The sequence below is a fragment of the Sinohyriopsis cumingii genome, chromosome 9 (assembly GCF_028554795.1).
Source record: "Sinohyriopsis cumingii isolate HCF-2022 chromosome 9, ASM2855479v2, whole genome shotgun sequence".
Classification (NCBI taxonomy): domain Eukaryota; kingdom Metazoa; phylum Mollusca; class Bivalvia; order Unionida; family Unionidae; genus Sinohyriopsis; species Sinohyriopsis cumingii.
Genome location: NC_142969.1, coordinates 8,213,536 through 8,240,783, shown reverse-complemented (window position 1 = coordinate 8,240,783; position 27,248 = coordinate 8,213,536). Strand labels below are relative to the sequence as shown.

The following is a 27,248-nucleotide window of genomic DNA, read 5'->3' as shown; positions in this document are numbered from 1 at the left end:
ACAACACATTTATATTCGAATAAAAGAGTCACATTACCGTTAACAAGATGGATAGCTAAACCCGAATCAAATTATAGTGCGATGGTGAATTGCATACGGTCTTGTATGAGTTACACAGAAGTGAGAAAAATTTAGCAAATATCGTATGGCAATGAACACGCTGACATGTAATGCAATAGTTAGTATTATATATATATATATATATATATATATATATATATATATATATATATATATATATATATATATATAAACATATTATATATATACATATATTTAGTGTTCCCTCATGTATAAATAGTTTTGCGCACTGAAAAACTCAAAATATAAGACCACTTAAGATAACATTTTGATCCTGATAACTTCTTACATATATATATATATATATATATATATATATATATATATATATATACATTTATATCAAGCTTGTATGATGTCCCGTCTATAGGCTTAAAGTAAGTAGAAATAAAAGGTTAAAGGCTACAAGATTAAATTTACCTATATTATACATTTATATCCCCAAAATACAAAAGAAAGTGAAAGAATTGAAACGAACTTACAATGTATAAATGTCTAGATTACCATAAATTGTTTTAAGAATTTCACATTATTCGATAAACGATCAATTTAACAGAAAGGCAAATTGACTTTCGCACCGATTTTGTAACTCTTTATTTGGGAGAGACGAATCATTCACATGTAATTTTCATTTTCATTATGTTTATGTAATTAATTAAATTGTTGCATTTTGCATCCGGGAGACGGTGTTATTCTATTCTACATATCTGCCTCGCTATATGTTATTCCATCCATTTATTGCATATCTTATTTCATTGTTTGCTCGAAACGGTCAGTAACACCATGGCTGATCATTTCCTAGATAATGATAAACAAAACCATAAAGAAAGGGGGCGATAATTAATCACCACCGCCTCTTGACATATATTCGCTGATGTATACATATTACCTCATCACTCACAATGTAAATAAACTCCAAACGACATTATGTTAACTTTTTGAGTGATCAGGTAACACATAGCACATCGATTCATACCTAACCGTGATAATTTAATCCATTTTTAGATCCATTCTGAAATCATATTAATAAATTTCATCAACACATCATTTATTTTATCGTAGCTTGAAGTCTTATTTCATTACTTTCTTCACTGCGACGGAATACGTAGCTCTATCTTCGCAACACAAACTGTATAGGATGGATCATAATGGCAATATCGATTAACAATATACCTTATTTTCAACAATTAAGACAATATTTTCTCCAATATACCTGGAGAGGAGTGGATTGAATCCGTACCTATAGCATACAATCAGTTCAAGTCCTACAATCAGCTTGCATGCAGTGATGATTACCTCAGTATCCAAGTATCTCTCTTTCAAATGTATGTTTACAAATATTTAGTAAAATGAGGAAGCTGATAAAGTCAATATATTTGTCTATACATCACATGTCTACATTTTATACATGCATTTAATGGTCGAAATGTGCAGACTAAAGCGAATTAGAACATAATTCTCCCCAAAATACGTTGTCCAATATATTTCAGTAAAATATATATTAAGATACGATCTTACTTGGCATCTACACCAATCATTTTTCCATCATGAAAAGTCCAAATGAAATAAAGCAGGTTGTATTAAAGGAGAACCGACAAACTACTCAAAACCATCAAAAAGGCTTTCTGCACGACTGGAAGTGTTAACAGAAACAAAACCTTAATGAGCATCGAAGCAGTTAATACGAGAAGCATCATTACAATCGTCCAAACAGTGTTGGAGAAGGACATCAGAAGCTTTGTTCACATAATGACTGTAAGCAAAATTTACGCGCGTAGGCAAATAGAATATCTCCGCTCTTCGTAAATGTCTTTCAAGGATTAAAAATGAAGTGCGTTCGTGTGTCATGCTTTTTTCAATGTATTAATCGAAATCTCACTACACAGATGACATCAATCCGGATGATGATGGGTGAACAAAGTGATTACTTATAGACTTAGATTTATCGCACCATGTGATGAAATATGTGTTGAAAAAATAGCATGTACTCAGAAAGTTAAAACAAAACGCCTTTGTAATTATTAGATACACAAACTATCGTAATACCAAGATATAATGCAGGCAATATCACACAGTTTTAAACATATCAAACTTAGTTCTTTATACATAGTTAGAAAACTAAACAGAAAAGAAAATACTAGCGATGACGAAATAATCAACACGATTATTCAATTAGGAAATTATTTAAATATAAAGTCTACATATTGTTTAGCGAGTAAATATCTAAGCAATGCATACATTATTAAAGGTAATAAGGTAAAAACAACATTAAATGTAGAAAATATAAAAACATATAATCCCAATTCCCAAATTCATTCCTTTTGATGTTGATGTGGGCATCACACATTTACAATATCATGTTATATTCCCATTAGATGTGTATAGTACCAATTCAACGTTTTCAGGATCGAGTAAAGTGTTAATAACCGCTCCGGTGACCTAGTGGTTAGAGCGTCCGCCTAGGATGCGTGAGGTCGTGGGTTCGTTCCCCGACCGAGTCATACCAGAGACTTACAAAAATGGTACTAACAATTGCCTCTCTTGGCGTTCAGCATTAAGAGGTTAGCGTTAGGACTGGTCGGCCTGGAATCAGGATAATGTGACTGGGTGGGTCATCATGCTACATGTCTGCGGCATGATGATCCAGTGCTAGACATCACTATAAACTGCCACATTGCAGACATCGTAGCGATATGACTGAAAAATTGTTAAACCTACCTAAAAAATCAAAATCACATCACACGTATAATGGTATGTGCAATATGTTATTATTTTGAGTAACAATAAAAAGCAATAATTTCAGGCCTACAACATTTCCATCCAAATAATCTTATCACAGTTGTTATAATGGAAGAATAAGATAATTGTTCAAACATGGCATCTGTAATGTATTAATCATCTATGTGACATGGCACCATTTGTATTAGCGGCGAGGAGACTTCACTTTGAAAAGAACAATACCAAACAATACAATCTTATTAGGCATGCATGACCATACTTACTTCTAACCTCATTAGTAGCATTACAGCACATAATTAGATTTATCGTAAACGGGTATTTATGACAATCTTGAATGGTCCTGAAAAGTTGGAAACTATGAAATATTAAGCCCAATGGTCAAGCATAAGATTAAATCTCTATGTTCGGATTTCCATTAAGGCAAAACTCTCTCTTTCTCTGTTTGGAATCATTCAAAATAATCGTATTCAACATTAGCTCCAGCTGTAACGGGTGTTAAGTATCCATCATGGTCTTGGCCCGGCAATGTGTACGATGCCGTAGAGGTGGAGATATTACTGTGTATCTCTGGTATACTTCTGATTTCAGTGCTGAGTGCCACGGATATAGTGTCATATCTCTGTCCTTCAACTTCATGTGTCATAGGAGTTACATACTGTATTTCATTTGTGGTCTCAATTTGCATGCTAAAAACGACAGACACATTATATATATATATATATATATATATATATATATATATATATATATATATATATATATATATATATATATATATATCGGTATTTGTGTCAAACAATTCCAGTGAATTAGTTCATAATTTCTCCCCAAATATGTTGTCATTATCAATGAAATATTAGAAAAAATACAATTAATTTAGGTCAGTGTGAAAGATTAATAAACAAAATAAATGGATAATATGAAAAATAAAAAACGCGCGTTTGGCAAGATGCCTGAGCTAGCTTGACCAATATGTTGTTCTAGCTTATGAAGCAAAATTAAACCGATATTAATGTTGAAGCCATTTTCTAGAAACATAGTAGCAGATTACAAGTGTTATATAGGTGGAACTATGGATCCACAAAATAGATTAAGTCTATTTATAGAGTAAATACACTTGGTGTTATCACACTGCCATGGGTTTTGCCAGGAATAAAATCTGGTTTTTAGCAGTTCCCAGCTGTAGGGGAAATATAAAATTCATTTATTTTTGTTGCCATTTTGCATGTGGAAACCACATGAAACCGTCTCATTTAGGCATCACCAAGGTATGGGATGGAGATCTGCACTGACATTACCAGGCTAATGTCAAACAATCCCAGTGGCATCCAAAAGAAAATAAGAGCGAATGTGCCGAAGCTGAGGACATTGAAGAGATTCAAGTACATAGGTGCTAAAACTTCAAATGAAGGCTCAAAACCTGAAGTTCTTTCTAGGATTGCACAGACAGCCAATGCACCAAATAGGCTGAAGCCTGTTTGGTAGCACAGCAACTTTAGGCCTGGGTCCAATATCAAGCGTGTGCGTTCTCTCGGCAAGTTCGTATTCAAGTGCACATGTGGGGTATGGACCCTGACATCGAACTAGATGAAATAATCAATGCTTCAGAGATGAGATGTTACCGAATGATCCTGAACATCTCACACTTAAGCCATGTATCTCATGTGTGCTATTATACTATATGAAGATCTGTTTAAACCCTAAGGAAACGCAAACCTAAGATGGTATGGTGTCGTGTCACGCTCATCTGGTATGTCAAAGACAACCTTACAGGCACAGCAAGAGGTAAGATAACCACGATTATCGCATTGACATCAGTGTTAAATCTGCAGCCAGCCATGTTACGGAAGAAATTAATGAAATAAATCAAATTTTGTAGCGAGTCAGACATGTTAAATGACTATATACGTTATGCTATTTAATATAATATATGTTAGCTTTTTATAAAAGAACAGACAAATTGAATTTAAAAATAGATTTCATGCATTAAAGGATGAGCAGTGTTCGAATTCTTATAAGTCAGTTTGATTATTCTTGTAGGACTAAGAGTCGTACACGTACGTGATTATTATAATAATTGTTGTTTGCATAAAATGACTTAAAGCGTAACGAAGAAAGTTCATGAGAGCGAATGTAATGTATATTAGTATGTTCTTGCTAAACTGTGTTTCGTGTACGTCACGGCACAGTCGTTATAGTTTAGCTGTTTTGATGGGGAATCATATAATTCGGTGCGTTGTCGTGTTGTGGACCATTCGACGACCACAATGCAACCGGAAATTCATCGTGTTCTTCACATGGACGCCACAAGAGACACATGTTCCATAATTGAATCAAGATTATTCAATATCACAGTATGAGTTAAATCAACAATCAATTAATAAATCTTGTGGTTGAAACTTCTTATATTCTTATTTTGTATCACGGTTGGTGATACACTCATACGTTGTTTATAATGTTTATCAGCTCTGTACATTTGTCATCCATGGTAATAGATCCACCTATTAATTATGTTAGTTTATACGTTCCAAACGTTCTTCTCGTCAGATTACTTGTTGAAGTTATATGCAATGATTTGTCCAATTTAGGAACAATATCAGTGACTTGTATCAACCGTTGAACTCAGATCAAATCATTGTGTTAAATCAATTGTTGGACGAGTGTTCTGTCAGATACTTGTATGACTCGAGTACATTGTAAACAAACATCTCATTTATACAATTGCTGTGAATTTCTTATCTTGATACAATTGAAAACCGGCTTCATTATTTTACAACAATTGCACATGATAAATGGCATAATTGAATTACACATGTTGCGTCCGGAGAAGAGAATATTTTCAATAAATGATCTTAATATCCACGCACTGCAATCTTTGTTATTCAAGTTAACTATGGCATGAAAGTCAAAAAGCATGATATACTCGTGGAACATGTATTTTGCATAAAACGTTTATATTTATTACATCTTACCTTAGCCTCTTTCTGATAAAGTAGACATTCAAGAGTACACTGATGACAAGTAGACTCGTTGATGGAACGCCAACAGCAAGGACAAGGGTAATGTCTACAGTCGATTTTGAAAAAGTAAATATAAATAACATAAGAAAAATTGGCATTTGAGCATAACATTAATAATAATAATAATAATAATAATAATAATAATAATGACTTTGTATAGCGCCTAATCTTTAGAAGCGCTAAGCGCTATACACAATTGGACAACATATAATGATAGGATTAAAACAAAACATCAAATTAGAACACGGAAAACGTGCTGAACATATTTAGGTTAAGAAATCATTATTTGGTCTTTAAGTCTGTTTCTGCAATCGAAATATATAAGTTTTAACAGCGCTCTTGAATGAGATCACTGTGTCTTTGTGTATAAGTTCAATGGGCAATATATTCGTTTCATATTGCTGGGCCCTGGTATGCAAAATAACGTTGTTCATATGACTTCATTTTCATAGTGGGAATAATGACAATACAAGTGTCAGAATAAGAGGATAATTATATTGTTTGTGTGTACACGTGGGTGAGTTCGGCTAGGTATGCGGACTGGAGCCCGTGAGTAAAACGTAGCACAGAGAACAAATTTTGTGTTTGATTATGGATCAAATGGATATAAAGTGTTAAGTACAGAGCAGGGGTACGTGTGCTCTGATTATGGTACTCTAAGGATGATCTGAGCAGCTGTGTTTTAAATTTTGTGAAGTTTCTTGAGTAGATAATGAGATGAACCAGATACCATTGAGTTACAATAGTCCAGCCTTGAAAGTACTAAGGAACACAAACGTTTTTAGTGGCATCAACTGAAAGATAAATGCGAATGGAGCTGATGCGTCTCAGCTCAAGGTAATCAGCCTTGCATATGTTCATGCCATGTTGGTGCAATGAGAGAGTACTGTCGAGAGTAACTCAGGTTTCGTATTGGTGGTGTGAATTTAATGTTGGTGTCCTTGATGTATATTGCCTGAGGTAAAGGATGTGAATTAGAAAGTCTTTGCGTTCTAATCAGAATGTAGTCAGCTTGTTTCATATCATCCATGATTTGACATAGTCAATGCACCTTTCTACACCTTGGATGGTAGCATCAACTTCAGTTGGGTGGCTAGATTTGCATATTTGGGTGTGATCAGCTTACAATTAGTGAGACATTGAATAATGGTCGTTCAGACTTGCGAGCGGGTGATTGTCTAGAATGAAGAGAACATGTCCAAGAGCAGAACCATGTGGAACACCACAACATAATCAACTGGTCTGGAATGCATTGCATTTATAAGCACATCCTGTGTACTGTTGACCAAGTAGGACTTGAGTCACAGTAAGGTGGTATCGTGAATGCCAAACACATGCTGGAGACGGTGAAGTAATATATCAAAATCTAGTGTGTCCAATGCTCTAGACAAGTCAAGGAGGGCGAAGAAAGTAATATTTCCGCTATCCAAAGCAGAGAGAAGGTTATTAACTACTTTCAGAAGAGTAGTTTCAGTAAGATGATAAGAGCGATATGCAGACTTTAGATTGCTAAAAAGACTGAATTCAGATGAGATACAAGTTGGTATAGAAGAACTTTTTCTAAGATTTTGTGCATGAATGGAAGATTACAAATTGGGCGGTAGTTCTTTAAATCGCTATGATCGAGTGTTGATTTCTTCAGCAGAGGCTTTATAATGGTGTTAATAATATCACTTAGTGAAGGCAATGTTGGATCCAATCATACAAGCAGCAGTGATGTCGGAATCGGATAAAGATCACATGACTTTTGTGTAGTCTTCATCACGATTGTACGTACTAAATCCACAGAGAGAGAGAGAGGTTAAAATTTTTGCTAACGGTTACTGCTGAATTCTGTATCGCAACTGTATGGTGACGACGAGTCAATTGAAATTTTGTTGTCAAGCTTATTTCTCATGGTTTGTTCTTTGTCAAGGAAGAAATGTACAAACAGGTCCGAAGGTCGACTGAAGAGAAGGAAGATAGAAATGGTGTACGTACGTTCCTAGACATTAGCTTGTTAGTAATCTTGGAGAGCTCTTTGCAGGTTTAACTTTCTTTGATCTTAGCACTGTAGTGGACTGATTTCGCTAAATGGACTATGTCTGTGACATTGTTCTTAGCGGCTTCATACATTTGCTCATTAATAGTGTGTCGGTTGGAATGCAAAAGCATCTCACCTTTACGGCGGCCTCTTGTAGCAGTGAGATGCAAGCTGGTCCCATACATTGCTGTACCACGTATAATACCTTTTTATTGATACTCTGCACTTTGTTGTTGGGGCATGTTTGTCAAGCAATGAACGCAGGAAATTATCAAGTTGTTTTAATGTAGGAAGTAACTACGTTACGAGGGGTGCTTGGATGCCATGTATTATTTGGGTTCAATTTATCATTCGGGTGTTTCTCTTAGTAGCAGATAAAGGTGGAGGCTTAGGGACTGATATATTTATTGTTATACAATAGAGAGGGGATCTGATGCAAGTTTGTTGGACACCAGAGAGGTTTGTATAGCGTTATCATCATGTATATGAAGAATCCCGTCTAACATGTGACCAAAACATAACAAGAAACCATAGCTACATGTAGAAACCAGCTTAAAATCAGGGCATCATGTGATACTGTATATGGTGTTTGGGTACATTGGTATATATAGAAGACGAAGATATAACCCCTACTCTTAGTGTGGGAGGTGAAGTGAGACTGGCACAGACCGCTAGCAGTCCACGTTGGTAAATCATCGCTCATTTAATCAACTGCAATGCTAGCATTCTAGTAATATAATATGTCCAAACATGCATCAGATTATACATTTGACAGGGACGCTCCCGTGCTCAAAGACGAAGCCGTTCGCGATTATCAAAATTATTCATACGACTCACGTGTTCCAAACAAACGAGGACGTTTAAATCTACAAGATCGAAATACAAGCATATATTTTATGTAAGAAGAGGCATTTGTTGAAGTCAATAGTAAACTTGTAAAAGCTTATATAACACATTATGGTCCTGTCCATATAAGGAATTTAGGATCACTACACTATATTCGGAAGCCATTGATATCGCTGCTATTAAGTAGCTGAAGTACATCGAGACCATAGTGAATAAATGACCCGTAACAAAAGTTTAGATAATAATGTAATCTTTACTGAAGAATACTGACCTTTGAGTCAACGAGAATTTGACGTAAGTTTTCCCTAGAAAAAATATCACAAAGTTATTTATTCCCTTTGATATCATTGAAATCTTCGTGGCTCTTATTTGGTGTGTGACGGAGGCATCCATAGGCAGTTTGGAAGATTTGTGAAGAATTTACATCATATTTACTCACCCGCTATGCGCCTTGCACAATGCACAACCCCATATTGGTTATGTGGAAGAGGACCGAAACCTCGTCATACACGATGGGAACATATCCAAGAATATGACAAGCTACATTGCTAACCAAAGTTTGTCGATCCTCCACGTGGAACCATTTGCTTTTATTCTTTAAAAATCATATGTATTAATACTGCAGCCTTCGCAATTATTTTTAATGTGCAGAAGGCGGCGCACCTCAGTGGATGCTTTCATTGTTTCATTGATCGAGTTACTGTCTATGCTGGAAAAGATTTATCCCGGTTCGTGGCTAGTTATATTATATATCGATGTATAATAACTTTATCCTGGAGGGGATTATTTTTTCCCCATCAAATCCGGTGCTATAATGATTGTTTCAATAGTAATGGTGATTTATGCATATGCAACAAAGTACAATATCCTACAAGATAAGAAAACATTTTAAATCAAGTTTTACGCACTCACAGACTCACAGCTGATATAGATAGGTGGATTTTAATGGAACTGCTTTTGTGCACTTTATTCGAGTGCAATTGTTAAATACTACAGTACTACAACCATTATTATTATTGTTATTATTATTATCATTATTATTATTATAATTATTATTATTATTATTATTATTGTTATTATTATTCTTATTATTATTATTATTATTATAAATGCATGATTAGTATTCATAATGGGGATACTGAACCTTTAAGATCAATACATATTGCAAGATAAATAACATATTTGTTGTCTGCACTAGAATGTACCAAAAGCTTTGCCAACAATAGCAATCATATCCATTTGGAAGTACAAAAGGAATTGAACGAACATATACTTCAGAAGGTATTATAATGCATTATACGTCAATTTTTCTTTATAAACTATGAGTTACAGGTGAATTTGTGGTGTCAAATGACAAAAGTGGACAATTGGATTTGGAGAATGCTGTTATTCAAGCTCCACAAATTTACAACTGTACCACATAACAACACAATATTAGTCCCATCGGTGCAATATGTACATAGGAAACAGGTGTAAATATGTGGTTTGCTTGTTTCTTTGCCCAAGGCACACTATTGCAGAATGGTCAGGATGATACCCGAATCATTGCATAGCACTTAACTTTATCCACTGATCGCTTCGGAAAATTAGTGAACTGCCATTAATATTTGTATTAATTATTTTTATATTCTTGAGCAATCTTCAACTAATGATATAGTTTGGGAGGTTTCTTTTAGTTAGGAGTAGATATATTGGATGTTGATGACGCTATGGTACTTTGGACTAGAAACACCGGATGTCAATGACGCTATGTTACTATGACTAGATATACCGGATGTCAAAGACGCTATCGTTGTTCCAGGTGCTATGTGTGACATCTACTTGAAACAAACACCAGTATCTTCTGCCAAGCAGCTGTCATCCAAAACACTACATATGATAGAGGGCTCGACATTTCCACAACAGCGACTAGAGAAAAACTAAACATACATGGTCCAAAATAACGTGCAAAACAGAGAATGTCACTTATCTCATCACATGTAAGATCTATATTCTTCAGTATGTCGGAGAAACTGTAAAGCTACAAAAATGGAGCAACCTTCATAGATCTGATTAGATGGAAAAGAAGCTGTACAGAAACCCGATCGCAGAACACTTCTCCTCTCCTGGCCACACTTTCAGTGATATAACACGTATTGCAATTGCTCACAACCCCAACAGGAGTTCCCAAACCAGGAATGAAAAGGATTCTAGCTGGATACGCCGTATTAGAAAATTGAAACCAATCGGTTTAAACCAAGAAAACTAGAAAACGACAACCATGTACAAATAAAATTATCTTCTGCAGACAACATGTTTGCTTTTAAATAATTCTCTAAATTTCGTTACTAGCGAACAACTGCTATAACAATGAAGTATCCTGGATATAATTTGCTCTCACACAAAATTTACATAAAATAACAGATGTTGTTAAAGCTAATCAATATGTAGGTCAATACAAACATTTTCCAGTATCCTCAACAAGCTGAAAACAACTAGTTGAAACATAATAAAGTTAAAAGATTTAATACATGTTGAAACAGACATTACCGATTTTTCAGTTTTAATTTTTTGTCTTGTCTATGTTTGGTATTTGCCTTTGAAAAAGACTCATTTGAGAGAGGAAAGAACTCTAGCTAGTTAGATACTAGTTTCGCACTGTTCGTTGTCCGTTTACTGGCTATATCTAATCAATCCCTGAATACGTGATCCCTTGCTGGATCCAATACACTTTAAAGCATTGTCATTCGAGATATATATATATATATATATATATATATATATATATATATATATATATATATATATACGCCGCAAAATAGAAAGGCAAAATGTATTGCTACCGAAATTATTTTCGTTTGTTATCTGCACACACATGTGACGAATAAAATTGATGCAAATATGGCTGATGTGACATTGGGAACAAATTGAATTTTGCAAAGGAAAATTAGTCCAAACTGGCCTGTCCATAAGTACTAAACTGCAATGATGTTGAGTGTCGGTATATATAATGGTATTATTTGTTATGTTGCTCAGTTCAGGAATTAGTCATGATCTAGTGCCAGCATAGGTGCTTATCATTTATCATGATTCAGAGAGTGAAGAGTGGTTGAAATGCTGTTCATGGAAATATCTAACTGTTGTATTTAATACAGCTGTATGCATAGCAAATATAGATTTCCGCCTTTTATACGTACTCAGTTGTTCTTTTCAGTTGTTTACAACCAATGGAATCGAGAGATATTTCTCGCGACTTTCAATGTATGGATCCTCGAAACTGCGTCGTGTTAGACATATCAACACTGACACACATACACACGCACACACGTATATATTCAGAATGGTCTCAATATTTTCATTAATCAAGGGACGAGTTTACAGTTGATTCTTACTACGCATACTCGACGTAGTACATTGAATATGAGTCGCCATGTCTAAATCTTTATACTAGTATAAACGATACACAGGCTCGTGGAATTATCTATTGGCTCTCCCACATAGAGTCTTTCTCTGACTTATACGTATCACTAGCATTAAAGATGAATGGCTAACAAAAGTCAATATTGATCTAATCAGCAAACATGGTTAGTCTAGTATGATCGCTGAAGTCGTTATTACCGCATTGGTTGTTCACGGGCATCGATGATGTTTACTTCAACAATGCATATCTCATCAAGGTGGGATTATATTATATTTACGTGATATGAACAAAATAACTATTTACTAGTTGATCCTGCGGAAATTTTATTTGTAAAAATATCCGTGTTTTCGTATTTCGTACCTAAAACGTAATGCACATAAACTCGAAAACGTTTCTCGAATAGTTCCAACAATCCTGCATGGAATAAGGTAATGCACATAAACTCGAAAACGTTTCTCCAATAGTTCCAACAATCCTGCATGGAATAAGGTGATGATGGTCTTTGGAATACCGATTATTGCCAAGCTGACGTGGTTTCCGTCGACATGGTCGCGTGCTACCCAGCCAGTTTCTTGGACGTGGCTGATGGCTGTCTGTTTTTGAACGTGTAGGTCATCGACATATGAATTTACGCGCGTATCAATCAGGATTATCGTTGACATTGAATTGGCTGGATTTGCAGATATCAACAGTTGTAAATTAATTATCACATATAAACCGCAAAAACAAGTATGTCTTCCCGAGTCATGACAAGGTGCGATGAGTGTATCAATTTTAGATGCTAACGACATTGGGCATATAAGCATACGTAAACTAACCACAAGGGTATCAGAGCTCTTCAGACCATGAACAACATACAGTTTCTAACATCAAACACGAATCTACACTTCCATGATCGCCTATGCAAGAATTGACTTGTGATCGATGAATACTAGATTTTTCACCATTGCGGATAGAGTAGCCATGGATTCATTTTACATTGGTTAAGATCTCTTACCAGAACTATATAAACATCCTGTGCTAACACTGCCTGAATGTTCATGAAAGGAAATAACAACAACACTATGTAAAATTTCCCATATGGTTATTGAATAATTAAGACAAAAACAACTCCGATTTTCGAGTAAATTTCTTTTTTATAATGCGCAAAATAATTTTTCAACGATAGTAATGCTGAAATATCATTATCTCAGCCAACAAGTGGATTTAGTAGTGAGTCACAAACTTGGTTATCTGAATCGTGTAGAGGGTTCTAGGAAAACATCACTGTTATTAACCTGTTTAGAAACTGTTCTGATGTGTTAACGCCCACACATAACTTCTTCAACGACATGAGAGAAACCAACCATGTTAAATTACAAATTTATCATAGTTTCTTCAGATAATGGGGTGATTCCAGCTTTGATCCAGTGAGGATGAGAGACAAGTACTCCACGAGTGATAATATGAGATTAACTCTTTCCTGAGCCAACGGAGACATTATGAATGTTTGGACATGGCTGAACACCAGGGCGAGATGAAAGACTAGGTGTAAAGAGCAATGCCAGTCATCACATATGGCTGATAATTCTCTATAGTATTGGATCCGCGAATGCGCTGATTATTATGAAGAAGCTAGTCGGTTACATCTCTGAGAAATTCCTGTCCTGGAAAAAGTTGCAAAATATTTGGTCAATTTAATTGTCAACGCATGGATATGCACCAGAATGCGTTTGCGACTTCAGTGGCTGTTTAGATGAAAACAGTTCAGTTTCTTCGTATCGACCGCATATATCGACGATAGTCAAAGCGTATTTGTAGTGTGCGTGACGATTGGGTGCTAGCCCCTTGTGTTTGTTCGTAAGCATAATATTAGTCGATGAATAAGGCTGCCAAAAAGGTTTTAGCACCAACCGATCGTTGGCAAATTTGTTTTTATCACCACGAGCGACAGCAGCTAAATTGGTGATCGCTTAGTTTCCTTTCCAATGACTACAATGGATATACTAATCGGATTCCATTATGAGAATGCTAACACTTTAGATGCTATTCCACCAATAATGTACCCTCATAATGGCTGTTATTAAAGTTGTCCTCTCAGCGGGGTTACCTGCTCCGGTGAACGTATGCCATTTGGCGCGTCAATCAGCAATATGTCGCCCCGCAGGGTCAATTGTACAGTGCAAGAGATCATTACGATAACAATCGGTGTCTATTCCGTTGTTTGGATTTTTGCCTGATCATGGAAGTTCACCAGGATCCCATCGAATATATTACCTGGGGAAAATGATGTGATTAAGAATCAACGAGGCTAGGAAACCTTTCTTGGAGATATAAACCACCCACAAACCCACATCAGGTACACTCTGACCCAAATATCACGGCAGAAACCGGCAGCTACAACATAGCTGCTGACAGGAAAAACGTCAGCGAAATACAATACGTTTTGCATTCAGCGAGTACGCTCGCAAGGCTATTCAACTCCAGGGTGTGTTAGATAATGATATCCGTCAGGATGATCGTTTAGAAATCCTCATGGGAAGTGTACGCGTCTACATCATATTGAACGAGGAAGTTAAAGAACTAAAAGCAGACTGTTAGTGGTTGTACATAACCTGCGTCAGTGAATCTATTGTATATATATTGCTGGTCAACGAGATAATTAGTGGTGTGCACAGTGATTGATAAATCAATCCACCTCGACGAAATTTGAATACAAGTACTTCAATACGGATGCCGCCTCTGCAATCATGACTTGACATGACATCATAATGGAAAATACAACTCCGAGCACGAAAACTGTTATCGGTGTCGACGACAAAACTGGAATTTGATGTTATATTTCCCTGGTGCAAATCCGTGTCTGTTATAGTTGGTCTGATATTATAACAGATCTAATTGGTTGTTTATCGCCTAATAATCTACTTTTGTCATGAAGAAAGCGCCCGGATGGTATGCCTGACTTTCATTTTCACGGGATCTCCGATGGCGCTTACGAAATCGAAGCAATCACTGATGAGTTTCAATAGCTGATAGAAACATATCACATGACGAGATGTCTAAGATCGCAGTTATTGTCCACCAGCCGACGCTATGTTCAGCCATTGAACTATTCACTGTGGAGTACGAGTAGATACTGGGGCATCATTGATCAAAAACTTGCTTGGACATGAACACCGTGAGTCGGCGTGTTAAATACGGACAAATCTACGGGACGCGATAACCCCAGGCATCGTTGAAATTAAATCAACGTCCGGTGCAAAACGATACTGTTCCTGACAGTGATAGAGATGCACATAATGATGTCACTCCTGGCCCATTTGCGCACTAGAGATATATCCCTTAGAGTTTTTCACCCTACCCCATCCGCCGAAAGAAAGAACGGTGGTAGGTATGGTGCGATATACTTTAGCATGTCTTTGTCAAATTCTAACCCCATTATGTTTCATCTGTCGGTTATGTCTCTGAGAAATTCTTGTCCTGGATGTAGTTACAAAAGATTTGGTCACCTTAATGGTCCACGGACGTATATGCGTTTACAACTTGGGTAGCTATTTAGATGAAAACGGTACAGTTTCTGCGTATCGACGGTATATATCGACGATATTTAGCATATTTGTAGTGTTTGGGGTAGCGCCTGGTGTTTGTTCGTAAGGCAAAAATACATAATATTAGTCGGTGAATGACCATTCCACGTAGCTTTTAGCACCAACTAATCGTTGGCTTCACTCGCTAATTTAGTGATCGATGAGATGCCCTTTAGATAGCAACAGAGACTATACTAAGCGGACTCCATTAAAGCTCATGGAGCATACTATGGTATTGCTTATAGAGTATAGGATCACAACTGTATATTCAAAAGACATTTCCATGAGGTTGTCATTGCAAACACTATAAACGAATGAGTTTAGGATCAGTACATAATATTCGTAAGCCATTGCTGACGCTGCCATTACTATATAAATTCAGAGCGCTGCTAGCCGATCTGGACAGGTTCAAGGAAATGAAAAACAAAATTATGCCAATGCATTGTCTTCCGAGATGTCAACATCAATGTCATTCATTTAGTAATAAAAAAATTAATGAAATCCTTCCCTGGTAATTAGGTTCCTTTTGTTGCCGTAGAATATTTAAACAAACGTTGCGTACATCTCTGCGTCTATACAATTTTTCAATTGCACGAACCGTCGTCGAAGTATATTTCGTCTATCATATTTCTCTCTCAGTATTATACGAGCTTTTTGACAAAAAGTGAGAGTAGAACTAATTACTGTACGTCCACGTAGGATTTCTCTTTTATATGATCAGTATTCAGTTTCGAGTGATGCTGATAATTATCATTTTCTAGATCTTATATTTTATCAAGAATCTAATATATTCCCACAGCGTTCATGTTTTTATCCCTTTCTAACATTTATAGCAGAGCCCAAACTGACTTCTCAATCGGTATTTTCTTGAGGTCAATACACACACACACAGAGCCATCTTAAGCTTTTGAATATAAGTTGTTTCCGTCATACGACGTGTATCGATCAATTTTTATTATTTGGTGTCAATTTTCCAAAACCCAAACGAGCGCATATGGTGTCAACTAACATCCATGTGAACTCAGAGGTTAAATCAGACATGTCAACGGCAATTCTCAAGGAATTATGTATGTATAGTGGTATAATTAATATCAATCGACACATGCATCGAACTTGTCTTTCCATTTTATTTACAACTCAGCAAACCTCTCCTCTCTCCCAAATTAATACGGAAAATATTTGTCCTCCCCCCTTCTGTCGAACCAGCAGTGTATTTCTCTAGCACTGTACCGACAGCCAGCTAACTATGCACACCACGACTACAGTTATACTTAGATAAAAAAATATAATATATAAAGTTAATCGTGCCCATGGAAAAGGCGTCATACAATTTCCCAAATGCAAACAAGTTTAAAAAGAGATCCATACGAATTTATTTTAATATTGGTGGGGGACTTAGTTTGGCCAAGTCCTGATCGAATTTAAGAAATCCTTACTCCTTCGTGTGATTTAAAGGCACACGTAATCGATATGCAATTTTCTACCAGTCCTGTGTTTTAGTCCAAACGTAGTTACATAATTTCCAATCAGTCTTTGTTAAGTTAGACATGAGCAATATGTTCTAGAATAGCCTATCTATTTTGGTAGTCATGAACGGAATTGCCATAGTGTATAGTGTATGTCACTTGATGACTGTATTCTAACATTACTTTATTGCATCTATCGTTAACGAAATGTTGGTGCAATTTTTCCCATCAGAAAGTATCATGAAGTCGTTTATTCGCCTTGCTTTTCGCTGGATGAAAACGTTGAAACTGAACCTGTACCAAGTAACATACAAAAAGTGCGGATTATCATAACGGTATTGGTACACGTCCCTTATGATCTATCTTCAGTATTCATATCATCAGTGTTACAAACTTGCATAGGCTTTATGAATAGACGTTTGTTACATAATTGTATAAATGCTTGAATTTATTAAATATAAATACTCATGTTTTTGTTTATTGTGTACGACCATACCGGAGGGTGATTTATGTATATTGTACAATATTTCGAAACAGTGAGTTCGGTTCATCATATGCCGCACGTGCGAAGGGCTTTCGATTAAAAGTACAGAATACTTATGCGCACAGACGATGTAAGTCTAAATCTACACATTACGGAACGTTTGGTCCGTGAGCGGTCTACTTTAAGGACTGGTTCATCTTCATATGTAGAGGTATGTGAATTATTTATTAGTTTCGTGTGTATATGTTATAACTGATGTACTAGCACGTTTAGTTTTGCATATTTTCTAGATAGCTTCGGCTTACGTAGTATAATGCAAACATTTTATATTCTTGTTTGTCACTTAGCAAGAGATGTATATTAGCAATATAAAGTAGCATTTTTAAGAAACCTTAGTACCGTAGGATTATTATCGGGCACGGGTAGGATTACTTCTTAAACTGTGTATTGTTTTGTGATCATTGTGCCGATAATGTTATATGTAAAACTTACCGCATACAACTTCATTACGTTTTATTGTATATGCCAGTGTCATGCACAGTACACATTGTTAAATATATTTTCAGTTGATCGGAGTCGCAGCTGTAGAGCTGATCGATGTCGCAGCTGTAGATCGGATCGTAGACGACGTGATACCAGCTATATACTTAACAATAGAAGTTGACTTTATCAGCTGTAACTCTGAACATAACAGCCGTAGAGCTGAGTGAACTGTGTTTTTGGTCGAATAGGAGGTGATCGGGCGTTGATGACCGAACTGTGGGCGCTGATTGCTTGATTGACCAAGGCATTGAACGGTGGTTGGTAACCTCCTGGAATACTAATTGCTTGATTGACAAGTGTGAATGGTAACCAAGTGATTTGATGACGGAGTGTGTGACTCCAGTTTTTGTGTCAATGACTTATAGGATTTCTACCTTTCCAGAATGCGATCGTAGTTTCCTACAGACTGCGTGAGGTTGGGTGAAATTGCTTAATTCGTCGTAAAATAAATAGTGAATGCTGTCACATGGGGTCTGTTGCGAAGTATGTAAAGAGAAACTTAGGCAATCAGACTGATTCCAACTTTTTCACCTGTTGGGTTCCTGTTGTAAGTCAGAAGACGTATTTTATGTTGTACTTATATATTTGTCGAGTGGAAACTAATTTTGTTTGGACGGTTCAGTGGAAAATAAAAAAAATTACTGAGTCTTTGGACTACAATGTGATACTGGAAATGTTATTAATTATTCGAAAGAATTATGAACATCGCCATCCTGACCACCTCACGTTGATTACGAAGTTCATGTACCTTTATATGGACTAGTTTGGATTCATTTCATAATTATCTAACTCACTCACATTTTTGATTTATAACTTTCATAATTAAATTGTTTTTTAATTCTTTGCAAAATTTGTTGATTTTGCTTTTTGTCTTATACTTTATTTTGTACCTATTGAGTCATAACAATATATAGGTTTTTAACCGAACTATGAATTGCCACGAGGATTCATGACATAGTTTTAATCGTATGAGACCATGCACAATGTAGTTTTTCAAGCGTACCAACCCTTCGTTGATACTTTAATCGTTTCATTGATGGAAAGACGGTCCATGCTGGAAAAGATTTTCCCCGGGTCTCCGTTAGCTTTTTTATACATCGATCTATAATAGCTTTAGGCGGGTGGGATGCGGGGGAAAGAGATGTTTTACGCTAAATACGATTATAAAGTGCTTCAACATTGGGAGTGATTCGTGCATGCAACAATATACATTCAGTATGCTAACACGAAGCAAAACAATACGCATATCATAATAAAACAAACTTAAAAGCGAACGTATTTACACTATGTAAAGAAACTATTGTTCCTGATTAGTAAGTGTTATTTCGTCAATGCTTATGCCTAAATGCAAAGAAAATGGCTATTATTCCCTACAAACATTGATTTTGCGATCAGGACAGTGATATTTTGAAATTTACATATTTCTAATGAAAAAGGGCTAATTTGTGTCTTTTCTTTTAAATACAGTCTGAAGAAAAAAAGCACGAATCAAAATTAACATGTATTTATATTAAATTAAAACAAAAATGACCACTAAAGATTTAGAAGTGAGATTTCTCGGGATTTACGATTATACTGTAAATCACTTTCACGAATCAGCCCCCAAATGTAGTCTCCCATCATGTTCTCGTTATATTATTCTTGTTTGCGCCATTCACAGTCAAGTATCTCCTAGTTGAAGGGCTCGCTTTGCTCCTCCGGGTATGCACCCATGTTCTCCTTGAATATAGACTCTGAGGGACATCCTGCAGCCCAGTGTATCATAGTTATCCACTAGAGCATCAACCAGTTCCACACATTTTTTCTTCTTTGTGATTGCCCAGGAAGTTCTCCGCACCACTATGACAAAGCTGTTCTCAGCCGCTTTCTCATTACTAGTGAGCTTCTTTGAGAATTAATTACACTCCAAGATCTTCTTTATCTGTGGTCTGAAGAAGATACCTTTGCCTCAGACAGGTTCGGGAAAAAGTATTGAAGGCTGCTGATTCTTTATCTTGAGCTCTGTTTCGAAAGTCCCAATTTGACGTGCTTTGGTTGCATCAGCACCTTCCGTGGGTCCACCAGTGACTCCAACTTGCTGTTGTTCGTCCCCACAGAGGAATCGGTCCGCTGTGGCCTGTACTAACTGTGGTAGTGCGAATTGGTGTCCTAAAGGCAAACATAGCAGGGAATTTTAGAAACACCTCCTTTGAGATACATCGGGAATGCTACCTTTTTAAAGTTTCCGATGACCTCCCAGCTTTAATCTTCATAATTCAAGGCGTCCAGCTAAAGGAAGAGACGGGTACTTGTTCCCATTATGGAGCAGCACGGTTTTGATGCCCCTGAATGAGCTGTCAATAAGTGTTACTCATTCTGGTTACAGGTGATCCGATTGTCTCGAAAAGACTCGTCACATTGTGACAGAAGTAGATCCCATCTTGACGGGTGAAGAAGCTGAAAAAAGCTTGGAGACGATTCCTCTGATCTGCGACTTGCATACTTTCATCCAACAGCTTCCAGTGCATGAGCCTAAACGTCAAATGCTTGGCAATTAACTTGGTGAGTTCTTTTTGATTGGGGTAGTTTGGGTTTCTCTCCTCAGCTCTACTTCAGAAATTGCCATCTGGATATTCAACGTCTTCCTCGCTCTCAGACGTGCTGCTCTCTTCTATAGAAGGCTGCTCTCTCTCCGGAGGAGTGGGTACGGCGATTTCAGGGCAGCGTGGCACCGTGGCGATGGACGACGGAATGTCTGGGTACGTGATAACACGTGCATTCGTGCCAGTCTGACGTTTGGAAGGGTCTACCATGCATAAGTAGCAGTTCTTTGAGTGGTCAATTGATTCCCGGAAACTTTGTGGGATTACGAACTTCACGGCTCACTTTCCCTGCTGTACCATCCTACAATTTTACATTTATTTCACCCATGACTAATGTGAAGGAGATTCTCGCATCAATTTTCTTATACAGTATATTTTTTCAATAACATTTAAAATTGTAAAACATTTTAAAATTAAAAACATATGCAACATTAAAATATTTAACAAATTTTATAACATTAAATTCCGAGCAACAATTTTCCATCTTCCCTTCCATAATTTTTTTTTTCGTTGCACGCAGGTGAAACGAGGAACACAGGGTTTGTATTAATGACCGACAGGCATGCTGAAATATGCCTCGCATCCCTGACACCTTTTAACAGATGATACCACAGAATACGTCTTGATAAATGGGCCGCAGACAAAAGCAAAATGTGTCTACCGGATGGTTGCAGCGTCTTGATGCAATCGCAGAAAAATGCAGATATATATCCACTTAGGCCACCGAAACTAAACTGAACTGGTTGGATTAACGACCCTGTATTTATATTGCTATTTATATTGATGAAAAGTTCTAGAAGTTATTCCAAGTTTACTCGGCACTGAATATATCTGGAATGTTCTGGAAAACAGGTGGATTTCAAAATATCACTGCCTTAGACACAAAAGAAACGTTTGTGTGGACTAATAGCCTTTTCCTATACTTTTGAGGCATAACAAATTATGTATTACGACTAATTTATAAACGTTGAATACGGTTTTACTGATAATATTCATTTTACCGTTAATCTCATGCAATTAGGTCACTATCATAATGATCTTGTGTGGCTATCGGTGCGTTACTGCGTAATAGTCATGAGGAATTGTACTGATAATGTCAACCTATATGTTCTGTGATTGTAATGTTGATATGTAAGTTGATCAATGGTGATATTGTAAAACTCCTGTTTGTTGGTCTCAAAAATATTCTTCTCAAGATTCTATTTTCAAAAGAAACAATTTTTGATCTTTCTATATAATTACATTATCTGAAAACGTTTTGCATATTTTCGTTGGATAAGTATGTGCGTTCTAATTGAATATATATTTGAGCTGAACCTACTACATTAGCGAATTCTAATTTCATACAATTCGTCCTTTAATAATCTGTGATATTTTCATTTACTCTACATTGTTGTAGTAGAATGAATAATTTTCTTTAACAATTTATGTAGATGTCACTTTAAAACAACCATAATTAGGTTTGGAAAATTTGCTTTTCTTCTTTTTTTAGCTAATTAAAATCACGTTTTAGTCAATCACACTGTTCTTCTTGAAAATATAAATCCTTTCTCTTATTTTCTGAACCTCTGTTTATCAGTTCATATTGTTTACCCTTGAACTATTGCGACTGCGTTTTCTTTTTCTTCCAAACACTAATATATATAAGCTCAAAACAAACTTGAAATGGACATCTCCATCATCCTTGATCTAAGCATCTACCTAGAACTATTCACCACCATTTGCCACAGCAGATCTATAAGTATCATACTGGTACCTTATCTAATTATTAATTATATTACTAGGAACAGATCATGGTAAGTAATTGTAACTCCATTTATGGTATGTATACATTATCATTAATAGATAATCTACTTTGCACAGTAATACTGATCACAATGTTGCATATAATATTATAAAGACACACTCATCACGTTGTCAAATATTCTCACAACATTAAAATGTTCTTTGCGAAATATTTACCAGTCTATTACATTAATTTGGATTCAATTATCTACTCAGCACGTTCAGGAATTCTTAAGGATTATAAATAGATACGGAACAAACGATATGCATGCCTACCTGTTGTAACGCTCGTACTCGTGGCTATCTTTGAGGTAATAGAAGTAGTTGTTGTACCAGTTTGTATTTTGTTAGTCGCTGTTCTTGTGGTTTCAATAGGTGTAGTAAATGATGTCGTTGATTTATCGGTGCTAGTGCTTTGGAGGTCTGGTATACAAAAAGATAATAATGGGTCATTAAGGTAAAGCTAAGAATGAGCTTAGCTGGAAGGATGTACAATATTACAAAACAAAAATACATTTTGTTATCTTGTTGATGATAATATGATGACGTCTTGAATATAATACAAATCGTATGACGAATAACACTCCCTTCAAGTGCACTACATCCAGTAAGGAATCACGTGTATTATTAATTCATTAAGATAAATGCAATAAACTAACAACGAACAGTTAAAACATGTATCTAACTAGCCTGAACGCTTTCGAAGTCTTTTTCAAAAGCAAATACAAAACATAGACAAAACAAACAATGTTCTAGGGCAGCGTATCCAGTAAGATTCTTTATCTTTCCTGGTTTCGGAATTTCAGCTGGGGTTGTGAGCAATTATATTTTGAGCAATTTAAACCAAGAAGACTACAAAAAGACAGCCGTACACAAATTAAATTATCTTTTGCAGCCGCCACATTTTCTTTTAAATATTTTCTAAATTTGCTATATAGCCCATACTTGCTAACTACATCTAAGTCATAAAAGCCAGTTTTCATATGTTCCCGATATGTCTCATTTTCATTTTACAACATTTATTTTCGGAGTGGTGTCCCAATCCATACATAATTCTTACTAAAATGATCTTCCAATTGACAATATATTTCCTTGATGATATAACGGAAACATTATCATTTAAGGATGAAACCAGTATGTAAATGTTTCTTCTAAACAATGTCGGATTACCTTCTTGTTAAATATCACATAATACAGAAATCTAATAAAATATTTTGTTTCTTCACAGTAATATCTTCGGACTTGTAAACATTCGTTTCCAACGGATGTCTCGATGCGTCAGTATATACTCTGTTCAACATGATTGTTCATCATTCAGTTTGATGAAGCTGAATGTAATGTATGCAAAGTGTGAAAATATTGAAAATAGATTTATGATTTATTATGTATATCTATATAATGTGCACCCTTTGCTACATGATTCTATCCGTATTGTGTGTAGTATGAATTCGGTCATAACTGTAAATTGTAAATTGTGTTAGGAGTCTATGCTCTTAGAAAAAGTAACAAACATGTGAAGGACAACAAGCTTTGTAAACTTTAACAATTAATTTATTTCCCTAGAATAAAAAGTGAAAATGACAAAAAGGAACTTACTTAATTGGGAATTAAATCACAAAATAATTCAGGAATTACAGACAAAAGTCCTAATAATACAAGTCCTGAATAAAACTCAATACAGGTTCCAAGAGATCCAAAAATGAAGGCGATGACGTGAGTGTTATAGCTTATGGAGTTCTAATGTGTCACCAGTCTTTTGTTTTGTTTCTTTCTGTTACTTTCTTTATGCCTATAGAGACCTAACAGAATTTGTTGCAGGTCGAATATACGAATTTTGTAAATAGTTCAGAGAAAAACTGGAATTGTTTGAAATACATGATCATCTTTCTTTACCCAAGGTCTATTGATTTTCATAGTAAGACGAACATTTTTTCTCAATATCATCTAGGGTGGAGTGTTTTGTTCAATATTCCGACCGATATAATGTTTAAGCATTTGAGGAACGATGAGTAGATGAAGCTTGCCAACTGCTATTCTCATTTAGACGCATAATTGTCCTTGTTAAAGCAGGAAAATAAAACTATTTTCTTTAACTATTTTGGAATCTTTAAACATTCAGCTGCACAAAGACGAAGATGCTTATGCGAAAAGAGGAAAGAGAGAAAGAAAATTCAAAAAGAGCAAAGAGAGACATAACATTTAAATACAGGAAAAAGAGAGAGAGAGAACAATAAAAAATGGAAAGAAATTCAAATGCAAATTCAGAAATAAGGAAGAGAAATATAATTTAAAATTTAAAAAAATAGAAGGGCAAGACCTGCAAAAGCTAATGGAATTGCCTTAACATAAAAAAGGTCAGCTTAAAATGAAATTACAAATTCCAAACGAAGAAAGAGGAACAGAAATGCAATCGAAATAAAAAGAAGTAGAACCGGCATGTAAAATCCATTCCCCTTATGAATGTCAGTATTGATGTCACCACAAATATTATATTAGCACACTCTTGTAAAGAAAATATGTTGATCAATATTGTTTGCACTTTGATAAATATTGCAAGTTAGAAATGGACAATAGAGCACTGGACTTCGTTATAACAGGATGTACATATTGGTAATGCTCCTGAAATGTATGCATCACTGTCAATAGAAGTAAGTGCTGATTATGGTTACGTCACGAATAAGTTTTCAATCATTACCTGAGACATATCGAAAGAGGTTTTGGAATTGTCAAAAGAAAGCTAGCCAAGCCCATGTTGAGCTTGCTAGGAAAAGTGATGCACCAGGTTGCAAATATAACTAATCTGGATGCATTGTCATAGCATAGCGAGATTTTGTGAAGAATCTGTCCACATTACGGATGGCATCCTGAACAAATAAAAGGCATTTAAACAGGTACGGATTGTGTGTTACAAACTACATAAATTAACCTATCAAAACAATCTTCAACTGGAGAATTATCTAAAACATTGAATTGTATTATTTTATCACTATCCGTGATAAGTGATACTGTTCGTTCACTTATTGTATGTTCCAGTGTTCATTATAAACCATACAGATTGTTCGACCTAAGTCAAATAATGGCATTCTACGAGATATACTCTAGTCAGTTTCGAATTATGCGTTTATAAATGAACAGACTACTTCAATTCTTGTATACGATGCATACGTTAAATTACTAGAACATGTTAGAGTTCATATAATCAAGTGGAATTATTCTTGCCGGATACAAATTATTGTACAAATAAATTTATCATACTAATGCTCTTTTACAGTAGTTACGATGAAATGACTTAATATGTAACGAAGCAAATTCATTATTAACTGATATCATTGCATTCGTACTTGACCGTGTCTCGTGTACAACACGGCTCTAGTCATTATAGTTTTAGGGGATTTTGAATCGGGGTTAGTATGACTGGGGAGGTAATTGAACCCGTATGCTGCTGATTGTGATGTCAGTTCGTAGGACGGAACGACTATCTCGTAGTGGAATCATATCTTCGGAACACCTGGTCTGTAGTGAATAAGATCTAGAGGGTTCCTTTAGGAGACTGGGAGGGACGATCCATGCTTCGCGCACACTGACCAATCGAAAAGAGATGTGGAACCGAAAACACTTCGTGACTCTCAGCTAGATATATGTTCCGTTGTTAAATCAATATTCAGTATCACTACAAGGGTGAAAATCAAATAAGTGTTCCCTTGTTAAATCAATATTCAGTATCACTACAAGAGTGAAAATCAAATAAGTATGTCTTGGACTTCTGGATGAAATATTATTTATATATTTGCACAAATTCTTTGAATTGGCGACCTAATTATTCATAGTAGTGTAGATACTCGGGGTGTAATGATAAACTTGTGCCACGTATCGATGCGATTGGTGATACGTAGAGTGCGATACAATACATATCGATACACATACGAACCTGATGGTATTTTCATCTTTGGAAAGTAGGTGGTACCCTTTCATGTATGCTGACATTCTTGGTTTTGTTTCCAGTATGCAGACTACAGCTTCATATATAGTTATCATGTATTTATATCCAATTCTGATTGATTAGAAGATAAGAACAATACCTTCAAACAGATTACCTGTTTTTTGCAATAAGCTATATCTAACGGTTTAGGATATTTGATGGTGGCTACATGTAATTCCCTTTGTTTTGTACAACATGAATGATTTGAAAACATATTACCAATTTCGTGTCTCATTTACACTTGGAAGACATTATGATGTTATCTTAAAAACAGAAGAAATAATGAAATTTCCTTGTGCAAAGAAAATCTCATCTCGAACAAATTTGGTCATAGGAGGACGGTTACATACCAACAGAATATATCACACTTTATTTCCTACAAATGCGATATGACTGCCGCAGCAATAGGTGTGTTATTTGTTGGTGAAGCAGGTAAACTATTGACTACACCAAGTTCTATTTTACAAATTGCTTTTAACTTACACAAGGAGATAAACCTGGGCATTTCTAAATCTGCCCCATCGCTCATTCTGTGCTAATTTCATTTATTCCATCAGCACCTTCATTTACTGGTTAAATGTATCTGCATAAAACGATAAATTCAAATTTTATTTTCCATTTTCAATGTAAGAAGAGATGATGAAGGGTGACATTCCCATTTATCAAACTAAAAAGGAGGGGAGGAAAAATGGTAATAAGTCAACATATATCTAAACTTCAATAAGTCTCTGTAT

General features: G+C 35.7%; 1 protein-coding gene across 1 annotated transcript in view; it reads right to left on the bottom strand.

The window, feature by feature from the left end:
• Nucleotides 1–374: 374 nt before the first annotated feature.
• The window catches only part of LOC149791238 (uncharacterized), a 57,072-nt gene continuing 30,198 nt past the window's right edge, over nt 375–27,248 (bottom strand). Inside the window, exons 8-10 of the mRNA XM_089969724.1 lie at nt 22,812–22,958; nt 5,793–5,886; nt 375–3,506 (exon numbers count right to left, since the gene is read on the bottom strand). Coding sequence (XP_089825850.1) covers nt 3,269–3,506; nt 5,793–5,886; nt 22,812–22,958 — 479 coding nt within the window. The 3' untranslated portion in view covers nt 375–3,268. The remainder of the gene's footprint in view (nt 3,507–5,792; nt 5,887–22,811; nt 22,959–27,248) is intronic.